General features: G+C 38.1%; 2 protein-coding genes across 2 annotated transcripts; both read right to left on the reverse strand.

Annotated features, from left to right (window-relative positions):
- Positions 1-745: 745 nt before the first annotated feature.
- gpn2 (GPN-loop GTPase 2) lies at positions 746-6,338 on the reverse strand. Its single transcript, XM_074654128.1, has 6 exons — positions 6,231-6,338; positions 5,106-5,552; positions 4,126-4,282; positions 3,414-3,574; positions 1,424-1,554; positions 746-1,240 (listed from the first exon to the last, which is right to left on the reverse strand). The coding sequence occupies exons 2-6, from the start codon at positions 5,523-5,525 to the stop codon at positions 1,168-1,170; spliced, it is 942 nt and encodes a 313-aa protein (XP_074510229.1). The 5' UTR covers positions 5,526-5,552; positions 6,231-6,338; the 3' UTR covers positions 746-1,167.
- A 2,473-nt stretch (positions 6,339-8,811) lies between these two features.
- Positions 8,812-12,490, reverse strand: gpatch3 (G patch domain containing 3). Its single transcript, XM_074654127.1, has 7 exons — positions 12,015-12,490; positions 10,360-10,817; positions 10,051-10,225; positions 9,610-9,669; positions 9,399-9,520; positions 9,183-9,310; positions 8,812-9,069 (listed from the first exon to the last, which is right to left on the reverse strand). Exons 1-7 carry the CDS (start codon positions 12,451-12,453, stop codon positions 8,886-8,888), a joined length of 1,566 nt encoding a protein of 521 aa, XP_074510228.1. The 5' UTR covers positions 12,454-12,490; the 3' UTR covers positions 8,812-8,885.
- Positions 12,491-13,324: the final 834 nt, after the last annotated feature.

The raw sequence follows: 13,324 nt of genomic DNA on the forward strand, positions 1-13,324 counted from the left end.
TAAATATAAAAATAAAGGAAGTGGTAACTGCTAGCTGCAGTTGCTTCAATTAAATATACACATGACCAACATGCTGCCTTGTTAATGCACTGTATGATGTAATGTATTGTGTCGTACCTATTCTTGCTGCCGTGATTCAATGTTGTCTTATGTGTTGGATGCTGCTATTTGACCCTGTCTTGGCTGGGTCTCACTTGTAAAAGAGGTTTTAATCTCAATGTGAATTCCTAGTTAAATAAAGGTTATATATATATATTTGGTATTTACATTTGGTCACACACTTAGAAATCAAATTGGTTGGTTCTTAACCTGCTTAGTATTTGACCACGTGATAAGGTTTCTTCTATAAACATAAAATATGTAGTGTTCATGTTAATATTTACCTATCCGCTGCACACACACACACACACTCAAATTGCACTTGCGTCCCTGAGGCACTGCCGATTGTCAAGTTCCATTATGTTCCACTGCATATCAAGGGAAATACGCTGTCTGTTCTGTATCATTCTGTCAGACGTACTCCTCGCTAATATAAGCACATGGCAGGAGGGTGCGCATGAGGAAAGTCCAAGTCGTCTGCATAATCTTTGCCATACTTCTCCAATTCTAAAACAAACAAACAAAAAACAGAACACCCTTTTGTGACTTAATTAATGCACCAATAACTGAAAATAAGCAGCAACATGTATCTTTTATTTTCAGCTGATTCATTCCCGAAGAGAAGACCCAAAACAATGCTTATATGAATTGCAGTCACTTTATTGTTTCATAATGAATATGACTTACCGATGGACATTTTACCCGAGTGTTCTCAAAAACATGGGGATCATAAGCATTTAACAAAACAAAACAAAACCTAACCAAGGGCCTTTAGATTTGGTGCATTTTAAGAAAATGTATTGGCATTTATTGAAGATTTCAGTGTGAAAAATACGATGAATCACACCACTCTGCATTTACTCCCTGCAGTCGTCCTTATTGGGATTTTTATGAGGTGTGGTGCAACCTTGAAGCATCTACAGCACCCAAATTTAGTTCCTATCTCTCCACTGCTTTTATAGAGAGGCTCAGAATTCAGGCCAAGTTAGATGGATGTTGCCAAGACTCCCCTGGTATACTGATGCTAAAAAGGCAACCAGTTTTGTCCTTTTATTTGGGCTTTTCAATTTACAGATCCATCATCTCCTCCTCCACAGTCTTTCCACCGGCTTCAACGTACCGTTCCTGCACTCCAAGAGTACTGAAGTACTGTTAAGGAAAACAACAAAATAACACATATGAAAATGTATACTGTAAGATTCAGGTTACCTTTAGCATAATTCATCCTAGCATCCAGTCTTTCAGCCACCTCCCGTAAATCTTAAGGTTTGATTTTAAACCAGATGAGTCAGAGTGAGTCACCACAGAGATTAGGAAAGGATACGAGTCGAACTGGAAGTCTGCCCCCACAGCAGCTGACATCATGGCCTGCAGATTCCTCTCCTCCAGGTCTCCAAAGCAGTAGCCATTGGCTTTGTCCACTGTTCGTAAGACCTGAATCATGCTCTCTTTGTCCTGGAGACAGAAAAGAGAAGCATTTGGGGGGATTTCTCTGAAGAAATTCACTGAAACTATCCGATGGCAAAAGATCTGTTGAAAAAACTCTCACTGAAACCTTGATGATGTGCTGTATAATATATATAAAGTATGTAATCATATCACAAGTCAGTGTTAGATTTGACTTGTTTCATATGTCCTCATTCTCTTTTCCTATTTTTTTTTTCTACCAGGCAGATCTACTGCATGAGCAGCATACAGGCAGACTTCTCCCTCGAAATGATTTCCTCTTGGAGATGGTGGTGGTGCAGCCTGTTCAGCCTGGGAGTATGTTTTGTCAAGGTTTGGTATTTTTGAGATAAGCCACACATGCGTACGAAGCCATACAATCCTAAACTTCTACCAATGCTCAATAGTTTTAGCATCTTGTCCTTCTCAAGGTCGAAAGTGTTTGTGTTTTGGCTCTTTTAAATGTGCCGTGTTTAAGTACCACTGGTAACCACGGTAACCAGTGGCTGCTTAACTTAAAGGGGGTAGAAAAACACATAAAATGCATCAAGGCTGCGTTTTCACCAATGATGGAAACAAGAGTGCCAACCTGCCATTTGTATTAATTACAAAGTCCCATATGCAGTAATGGCATAGCGGTCTAGACTCCTGTCTCTGGGTACACACACACACACACACACGATCATATCAGTCTCCATGATAGAAATAATGCCAGCAGAGAACGAATACAGTGTGCAGCCTTTTAACAGTCCAATCCATCTGCAGAAAATTGATCCAGTGCTCAATTTCAAATGCTAAAAATGATTTATGATTTACCTGTTGAGAAAGATGAAATATGTCGTGATTGATTTTTAGAAATACTTGGAAGGGAGTCATTTTGGCACAGGTGAATTAATGATGGAGTTTAACATGTTCGACTCAGTATGGATGTTCTGCGGGTACTAAACCCCTTCACGACCCATATACAAAAATATAATGAAGGAATTCTTATTACGCCGTCTGTCCACTCAACATCTCTCAGTGGCCTTGCATCGTTCCACAGAATATAAATATAACATTATTACACAAAGAATGAATTCATATTTGGTGTCAAATTTGCTTTCAGTCAAATTAATCTTAATAGGTAAAAATGTATTACACTGAAAAGAAGCATGTATAATCTTTCAGTCAGTCATTCTGTGCCACACACACACAAGCTGAGCCTTCAAGGCTTCATTTCTGTATATATGTCGTGTTTGATATCGCCGGTCAGGCTGCATTAAGTCTGTGAGTTTTGGATTAAGCTCAAAGCAGACTTGACATTTGGTATTCACTGAGCAATAATCTGTTTTTAAAAAAAAAAGAGCTTTGTGTGTAACCGAGTGCAATATACTGTACAGTAGCTCTGTGTTAACTTCCCTGCAACAACAAAGCAACAAGACCCAATGCCTGATCAGATACAGGGCAAGGTTTTTCTTTTTTGGTGTTGCAAAATGGCTGCAGAGCATGCACAAAACCTGAGCTGTTAGAGAAAATATGTTACCTAAAATAACAAAAAGCTGGTACACCATACAACCTATATGAATTACTTTTCATTAGTTCTAATAATTTAAATTCAGAGGGTTGATGACATGCCATGTACAACTGGCCTTTATATTAGCTTGAGCCACCTAATCCCTTTCTGAATCAGGAATTTAATCAATTAATGAATTTATAAATTAATTATATTATATTAATTTAACTTACTGAAGCATATTTCAGTGGAATTATAGCAATATTAGGTCCTATTGGCTAGCATGCACAACCAGCAGTATAACATATATTGAGCCTGAGGGTCATTCTTTAACATGTATAACAAGAAATGATTCAAAAACAGTCAACAGTGATACCTGTACATTGAGAGGCACAAAGGAGACGAGGCTGTAATCTTGTATGACCTCTGCCAATTTTTCATTTAGACGGTGGAATTTTTTAAAGAAGGGGTCGGCAGCCAGGTGATCGAGAAGATAGGTCAGGTCCATGACCTCTGTGTAGAAGTCAAGGTTGAAGGCTGTACAAGAATACAGATAGGGGAAAATGTTTCCACGGTTAATTAAATTAGTAAAAAAAAATTAAAAAAAATATCTGAATGAGTTATACAATTACTGGTAGGGCTGCAACTAACATTTCATTGTTGATTAATCTGTTGATTATTTTCTCGATTAATCGATTAGTTGTTTGGTATAAAATGTCAGAAAATAGTGAAAAATGTCGATCAGTGTTTCCCAAAGCCCAAGATGACGTCCTCAAATGTCTTGTTTTGTCCACAACTCAAAGATATTCAGTTTACTGTCATAGAGTAAAGAAACCAGAAAATATTCACATTTAAGAAGCTGGAATCAGAGAATTTAGACTTTTTTTCCTTTACTCAAACTGATTAAACGATAATCAAAATAGTTGGTGATTAATTTAATAATTGACAACTAATCGATTAATCGTTGCAGCTCTAATTATTGGTGTACTCCTGAGAAATATGCAGTAAGTTATCCTCTGTCCTCATTTTTAATACTTTTATGAGTGTGGTAACATTTGTTTTTATCTGCGGTAAAGCCCTTAACTTACCCAGTTTGCCATACTGCTCAATCAAGTCAATCTTGGAGAGGATGTTGACATGGGGAAGCTCCACGTGCAGCATGGTGGACAGGGAGGTACACAGCACAGAGATGAACTTGGCTGGGTCAGCACAGAAGTGAGAGTCCACAAGGTGCACTGCTGTCAGCTTAAAGAGGTGAGAAAATATAAGAGAATGAGACCTTATCATAACACCTATGATCTACATTATGTTAATATTGTACATGATGACTGTATAGATCAGGGGTCTGCAACCTGCGGCTCCGGAGCCACATGCTGCTCTTTAGCCTCTCTCCAGTGGCTCCCTGTGGATTTTTAAAAATGGAAATGAATAACTGTTTTTTGTTTACATTTTCATTTTTATTTATCATTGTTGTAGGTCTATGGTACGACGGAGTATTAGGGCCACATTGAGGGGAAAAAATAAATCTGAGATTTCGAGAATTAAGTCATAATATATCGAGAATAAAGTCATAGGTTTATGGTAAAAAAGTCATAAATTTAGGAGAAAAAGAAATCGTAAAATTACGAGAATTAAGTCATAAGTTTACAAGGGAAAAAAATCTTAATATTATGAGAATAAAGTCATAAGTTAAAAAAGTCGTAATTTTGCGTGTTATTTTCTTTTCTCTTAAAGTTATGACTTTATTCTCATAATATTACGACTTTTTTCACGTAAAGTTATGACTTATTCTGGAAATCTCCTATGTTTTTTCCCTCAATGTGGCCGTAATGCTCCGTAGTACATTTGCACTTTGGCCCTCACTACATTAGACTTATATACTATATACTTAGACTATAAACTGTGTGTAAGCTGTATAAGGTTTTGCAGCTCCATACAGATTTTCTTTTTTCTTTGCCTAAAATGTCTCTTTTGATAGTAACGGTTGCTGACCCCTGGTATAGATAAAGCATCAGTTCAAGGCTGAGGGGGGCTGAACATCATATCCCATCACCGTTAAGAAGCTCACCCTGAAATTCCACTTGCCCAGCTGTGAGAATATATTCTTTACTGAACTCTGGTGGGTGTAGAGCTCCACCTGTCCAGGACAGTCAAACAAGAAGTAACAGTCACTGTGCTTTTCCAGCTTCTTCTCTAACCAGTCCAGATTGGCTTCAATATACTCCATGCAGTAGAGGAGCCCACCGTTGGGCCCCAGCTTCAGCTCCTCCATGACATCGTCCAGAGTGACCAGCTCTGAGACATCTACAGCACAGGGATACGGTAGTCCTTCGTTGGCAGGGTCCATGTTCACCACAACCACCTTGCGTCCCAGGCGAGAGAGGAACTCCTGCATGCCCCGACAGTAGGTGGTCTTCCCAGAGCCAGGAGGTCCAATGACCACCTGGCCGAAGCGCAGGGAGGGCGTCACACCTGTCTGGCTGGACATGGTCTCAGCTGTGGGGGGACTGGAGAGCTGTAGAGGGGACACATCAGATGGGACCAGGATGTCAAGAGGGGCCACATGTTCAAGTTCAACTTTATTGTCATTTTTCCACATACAAAGCACACAGTTAAAAAGAAATGTCATTGCTCAAGGACCAAGGTGCAAACACAGACATACAAAAACAGTCACAAACATAGAACATAACACAGTTAACAAAGTGGGATGGTGCAGCACAATAAAAAGTGGATGACAGGATATTAACAGAGTAAAGTAGTATAAAAGCAATCAGGACTTTAAAAGTGCTAAATATAAAAACCCAATGACTCTCAAGTAGATCTCCTTGTATAAATACCTAATAAATAGATAAATAGAAGCGTCAGTGCAAATAGTAGTTCTGAAATGTCCCTTTCATGTGATGTCCTGTTTCAGGGTCTCAGCATCCAGGTTGGTACCTGGCAGTGTCACACAGTCAGTGTCAGATGTATGAGCATGTGACAGGCTGGAGTCAGGTTCATCAGTTCTCGTTACTAGGGTTACTAAAGCTAAACCTCGATGGAGTAACGTTGTTTTAACTATAAATACAGTCAAGTTAGCTACTTAAAAGTTTATGTGTGACCGTATAGAAGTTTAACTAACGTCAGCTACATGTTCTGTTACGATATTGTGGACTTTTATGTGTAAATGTAGTAAATATTGAGTGATAATTACCGTCTGCCGCCTTTATGTTTGCATGCGTATAACTGCTGCTGGCTAACTGGCTAAACTTATCTGAAGTACATCCGGGTTACGTAGCCGAGATGTCAAAATAAAAGATGTGTTTTTTTTAACCAATATTATATTTATTGTTTTTTTTTGTTCATTTGGGGAAGTTTACCTGCATGCATTTACAAAACATCATCAAAAAAAATATGAACTTATTTTTAATTTTTTTCAATATTATATATATATATTTTTTTGTTCATTTTGAAACAACAGAACAAACATTCACAAACGTCCCAAATAATAACATTCTCGGTACAAAGAAACTTAAACCTAATATTAATATAAAATAAGCCAGTATAGATACAAGAAAAACACATTATATACAAAAAATAGATATAAGTAAAAATATACACAAGTAAAAAAGAAAAAAAATAATAATTTAAAGGGACTGTTTGTAACTTTCAGAAATGCTTCTTTACAGCGACACCTGTGGCCGTGAAATCAACGAAAGTCAGCGTCGGGCTTGCGCTTGCTCGCTCTAAATATACCTGAACGAGCATCGCTCAAAAGCGTGAGGCGACACACGTCAGCTAAAAGCACAATATCACTCTATATTTCAGCTGCTTGGCAGTAATGTTAGCTGACCAGACGAAGGTCTCTCCATGAACATGATTTAGATCTGGTCCTAGTGTTGGCTTTTCCTGCCTAAGTGCAGGCTGAAGCAACGGGGCTCTCCAGCGTGTCTCCCTGCTCTCTCCGCCCGCAGCCGGAGAGAGCAGAGGAGACACCGGCACCCGGTCGGTAACGAGAGGGTAACGTAACTCTCTGAAGAGCTCCGTCACTTCACAAGACACGGGAAAGCTCTGTTGGTCTGGGGGAACTGCAGCATTTATTTCTGCACAAACGTCCCCTGTGCAATCACTAGATATTCTCAGAGCTAAACCATCTCTTCTGCAGTGTGTAGTGAGCGCGCGTTCACGTCTAGAGGTGGAGCGAGACAGCGAGGACGTGCGCGCATTCTGAGTGAAGGAGAGCAGGCAGCGGAGACGAGGTTCCAGCCACACGCGAGCGCGCATATGCGAACGCGCATGTGTGGTGACCCGCTACATTTATACGCTTAAAAAGTTACAAATAGTCCCTTTAAAACAATAAAATAAAATAAAATCTATTTATATATACATATATATACTGTATACATATATACATACATACACATATACGCACATGCAGTATATACACATACAAAAACACATACATATTATCAATTTTAAAAAATCAGTGTACAATTCAGTCATCATCCTATTCTATCTCCCTATTCACAATCATCCTGCTCCAGCAATGATACAAATTACAAGCTACCTTGGAGAGACGGCGATAGCACCAATCCTTATCCGATCACAGAGATCTACAGTCAAGCCGTTCATAAAATGTATGAAAGGTTTCCACATCATATAAAAATTCTCAACTTTACCTCTTACTATGAAAGTCAGTTTTTCTAATACCAGACTAGAAGACATCTCTTTAATCCATTGACTAGTGTTAGGTCTCAGAATATCCTTCCATTTTAAAGCTATGACACGTTTGGCTTGTAGCAAACAGAAATTAATCAGTTTACGTTTTCTTACATTTACTGTAAAGTCTTCAGGGTATATATGTAAAAGATGTGTTTTTTTATATGACAAGGGGCACTGCACCCTCTGCGATAGTACTTCATATATTATTTCAGCCTTAAATTACATCATTAATACAGTCCATATAGTTTCATACAAATGTAAAGCATTAAAATAGGAAGACAAGTTTTTATGTGATGGTAAATCAGCAATTTGAGATATTACATAATTATATAAAAAGACAAACTCTATTCCACCAAAGTGTCACTAAAAGATCCAAAAATGGCACTGCTGGGAGCAATACCGGAAGGCATTGATGGAAGAGCCAAAAAATATCTCTTACAAATATTGCTAACAGCAGCAATTAAATGCATCACAATTAGGTGGCTAAAACCTGAGCCCCCAACATACATTTTATGGAGTGAGAAGGTATGGGAAATTTACCATATGGAACAAATAACCCTATTCCCTGAGACTCCAAAAAGACACATTTATTAAAAGGTGGAGTACTGTCATGACCATACTAATACAGTGATCGGTGATCTGAATAGTATTATATATCCTGGATTATACTTGTATCTCTGTCTTCCTGACCCATGTCATCTCTCTAAGCACATACACACCCACACAACACACACTTCCCCTCCCTGACCTCCGACCCTTCACATTTATTTTTATTTAAATTTATTTATTTTACTTTATTTTATTTTAATTCTTGGATTGTTTAAGTATGCGTCCTCCCCTTTTCTTTGAATTCAATTGAAATTATAGTTTAAGATGAAGTCTTTTTTTGTTTTTCCTCTCTCCCCTCTTGTTTTAAGTTGTGAAATTTTGTGTAAAAACAAAGAGACAGCTGTAAAATGAAAATATAGTAGAAAAGAATGTGATGATGATTGTATAAGTGGCTGAAACTGTAATAAAAACTAAGTAAAAAAAAAAAAAAAAAAGACAAACTCAGCACAAGTTGAACGAAAAGCTTTGAAAAAATGTTTTAATAACAGACAAATATGTGAGTAAAAAAATCTATGAAATAGTAATAATTTAATTCAAGTCATCGTCGTGGTCCAATGGTGCCACCTGGCTGCCAGCCTCTGTACTTCATACTAGTGTTAGGTTGTCGTCTGAGCAAGGTGTCGCCTCCATCGATGTCTTTGGGTTTGTCATAGACTGTAGATATATGAAACTCTGTCCTGGCCTTTTTGAAAGGGTGTAAGAGCAATTTCTCTCCATGATACCTGCAGAAATGAAATGCAATAGCATCATCAATAAAAACAGTGTCCATTCACTCGTATACCAAAACATGCAAGCAGTTATATTTTGGTGATTTTGTTTTCATATTCATACGCACCCAAAGCCTCTTTTACAATTGGGATGTTGGCCGTCACTCTCAAGGGCGTCAGGAATCCCAATCTGACTGTTTCCCAACCCGTCACCATCCTTCCAGCCCTGCTTTTCCATCAAACGACGGCCAAAGCCCTAAAAAGAAGAAAAAAAAAACATTAGAGAATTGCTCGTATAGGCTACGGTAGAAAAGATGGAGTGAAATTATAGGCCACCTCCTTACCTTAGTGAACCTCTCAAAGCTGCCAATAGACTGACTGTGTCCAGATCTATCTTCAAGACCGTCCCTCAGCCTTTTTTCATACCGCATTCGAACATAGTCACGGGCATCCATGTCACCTCCATCTGTGAGAGGAAGAGCCGGGTTAAAGAAAAACAGTTTGCTTCCCTTCGTCGATCAAGGTGATCACAGATGTAAAACAAACTTGAGATACCTTTATCGTAGTAAACACTCATGTCAACATCCCAGTCGTCTGTCGTTTGTTCATCAAAATCTAAAAAAAAGAACAGGAGACATAAATGTGATTGATATTTCATCAAGCAAATGCACTTCATTTAAAGTAGTTGTGATCAAAATTCTGCACACATCGACATTTATCTTAATGTCTGTTTTTGTAATCATAATAGAGTTGTCTATTTAACAATGCACAACAATTACGTTGTCAGATTTCAACTGAACAACACCAGCTAAAAATTACCGTTTCAGTTTGACTTCCCATAACCATGCTGGCTAATGTGGTTAACATCAATAAATTGATATGTGATTTTTCATGTATAGACACAATATGTTATTATACTGTATACTTCAAGAGGTATATATGAATAGCTTATTCTGGTAAGTGTGGAAAACTATCATTAATGTTTTTGTTGCATACCTCCTTCTTCCTCCTGCCAGTATTGTGCGTCAGTGTAGAACACCAGGCCCGAGCCGCCCTTCTCCCACTTCAACTCAATCTCCTCTTCAAACAGCCTCTCTTTGCATCGCTCCTGGCTCGTTACATCCTCATGCAAAGCCTCATGGCGCTCCCACTCCTCACACCAGTCGTCATCCTACAACCAACAACAGGAATAATTGTCAAACCATGATGATGACAATTCAGCCAGCCCTATAATCGCAGCCTAAAGATGCTTTTAATAACATTTATATTTGACATACTAATAAATAAGAATGGATTTAAACCCACATCATCTGCATTTGACTGTTCATCCTCCTCCTCCTCTTCTTTCTGTGGCTCATCAGTCTCTGCTGTTTCTGTGTGATCAGCTGGCTGCCTCTGTCCTGAGCGTGGAGCAGCCAAAGAGCCTGGTCCTGATATTTCATGTCCATCAGCAGTTAATACAGTCTCCTCCGTGGCTGGAAGTGTCCAACTGTCCCAGTAATGGAAAGGTACATTGCCGTAACGGCGGTTGGAGCCGGTCTTGGGGAAAACGAGGCCCAACTTCCGGATGAGGCGCGGAGGCAGTCGGCAGGACTGGATGAGCTGCAGGAACACTTTCACCGGCGTGCCCACATTCCCATTCTGCATCAGAGCTGGTGGATTCAGCTCGGATAAACTTTTGAGGTCAGCTTCTGTGAAACGCTCTGTTAAGGACGCCCGGTGGCGCTGCTCGTACTTTGATTTGTAGGGGAATGATCCTTCATCTGAAAGAATAAAAAAAAACAATTAGATGCACAAACAGCAATAACACTCAACGTTAGGTCTGAACCTTTTTGGAAAAACATCTAGTTGCGATTATTTTGATCAATATTGCAAGTGCGATATGATTCGCGATATTTAATCATTATTCTCATTTTTATTAAAAAAACATTAAAATGATTATGGTGTGATTTTAGTGGAGATCTGTACCAAACAAAGATGTTTTCTTAAGTCTGTAATATGATGTGTAGGCCAGGACATCTCTGCAGTACGACAATATTTAATTTAAAATGGTATTTTAACACACATTTCATCCTTAACAAATTTAGATGGTATTTGAATGAGGATTTGTTAGACGATTGACGGATGTAATGTTTCAAATACCGTCTAAGAATACATTACTTAAGCAGCTGATCGATAGTTCAGCGTTGGTCATGTACGTTTTTTCTTTTGTTCCTTTTCCCTGATGATGGGTCTTGAGGCTAAATGGTTGTGGAAGATGTGTATGAATGTGAAATTTATATATGTTTGGAACATTTTTATGTTATAAATTTCTAATGTTTTTAATTAGTGTAACACAAATATGATGTATATAATATGTATTGGATAAATGTAATGTACTTGATTTCGGACCCAGTCATTGTTGCACCTAATGGGGATCCTTTTTAAATAAATAAACAAATTGCAATAGGCCATATTGCGATTTCGATAAAAGTTTGATTAATTGTGCAGCCCTACTTCTCATCACAATTAAACAACAAACAAAGACAACACCCTCCACACTGTGTATACTAGTAATACACAGTAAAACACCTACATAAAGAAGCCATGATATAGATGACATCATTCTCTCACTCTTTATTTAACTGAGAGGTTTAAAGGAAGTTGTGCCTTAAAATTAGTTTATGAATCAGTTAGTTTCCTGATTGAAAATTACACAACTGCAACTCTGATCATTTATTTAATCTTTAACTTAATTTGTGCACTTTGAGTCAAATCCAGACAAAACGAGGAGTCTGTCCCCTCTGTCCCAGTCAGGTCGACTAACAGTTTAGACAGGCACATTTTGAGAAGCACTAACAGGTGTTGTGTTGAAGTCTGTTCCCCAGGAGAATAGTGTGGTTTTGGTTAGGGATCAGGGTTAGCTCAGGGGGGAAACAGTCCTCGACACAACACCTGTCTGTATAGAATGTGTCACTCACCTTTGTCGTGTGAAACTTTGACTCTTTTAATAACACAGCGTCTAGCCAGCCAGCTCCCCTTCGACTCGATCCAGTGGTTCCCCGCATACATCTTGATCAACCTGTCGGCATCTTTAGCGTGAAGTGAGGCGATACAACAGCACGTCTTCACCGGCTGCTTCTTCTTCTTCTGCTTCTTCTCTGTAGCCGGGTCGGTCTCCGGAGCCTCAGAGCTGCCCTCTTCCTCCTCTTCACCGTCACCGGTACCGGCTCCACTCACGGTGCTTTCAGACCCCTCGGTCTCCCTGATGACCTCCGGTCGGTGTCGGTAGTGAAAACACTGAAAACCGCCACTTTCTATGAACTGACTGAAGTAGTTTCTGAGGTCCGCGGAGTGGAAAGCGACAGGGATGTTGCTGATGGCCAAATACACCAGAGAAGCTGCTTCACTCTCCGCCATGATTGTTTCTCTGTTTTCTTACTGAGCAGCATACGTCATAGGCACGACTCTCAGAAATGTCGTCACTTCCGCTTAGAAAAACACTACTACAAACAAATATTAAAGACCAAAAAGATAATAATAAAAATAAACGTCATTTTACAAAATAACATGCTGTAACGTTATACAACTATTTATTATTTTGGGATTTTATAATAAATAACATTTTACAAAAATAAACGTCATTTTACAAAATAACATGCTGTAACGTTATACAACTATTTATCATTTTGGGATTTTATAATAAATAACATTTTACAAAAAAAACGTCATTTTACAAAATAACATGCTGTAACGTTATACAACTATTTATTATTTTTGGATTTTTTTTTATTTTGGTTTGTTTAATTTTGCTAACTTTATCTCAAATGTCTGTAAAAGTAGAGGAGTTATAATTAGTATTAATTAGTATTTACTCTGATTTCTTCAGTATTATATAGTGAAAGTTCTTTTCAGCAATTTATGAATTTTGTTGTAGACAGGAACATTTTTCAAATTGTATTGTTTGAAAATGTATGTGTGGATCTGGCTTATACTGTATAAATGTGTGGTGTCTTGTAAGTTAATAACTTATATAATTTTTAATTTTTAAGAAAGAGATAAGATAAGTCCCACAGCGGGGACATTTTTAGTGTTACAGCAGTAAAGGGGACAGTGCAACATAAGAGGCATCAGTAAAAAATAAAGATATAATAAATAAGTAAAATAATATATATATAAAATAAAAAAATATAAGAGTAGACAGACTGAAAGAACTATATATAAAAATGAGAACTAATGTGAAAATTTTAATTTCCAGGAAAGTCAAAGGATTTTTCCAGAGGATTGAAAC

The sequence above is a fragment of the Sebastes fasciatus genome, chromosome 12 (genome assembly GCF_043250625.1).
Source record: "Sebastes fasciatus isolate fSebFas1 chromosome 12, fSebFas1.pri, whole genome shotgun sequence".
Taxonomy (NCBI): domain Eukaryota; kingdom Metazoa; phylum Chordata; class Actinopteri; order Perciformes; family Sebastidae; genus Sebastes; species Sebastes fasciatus.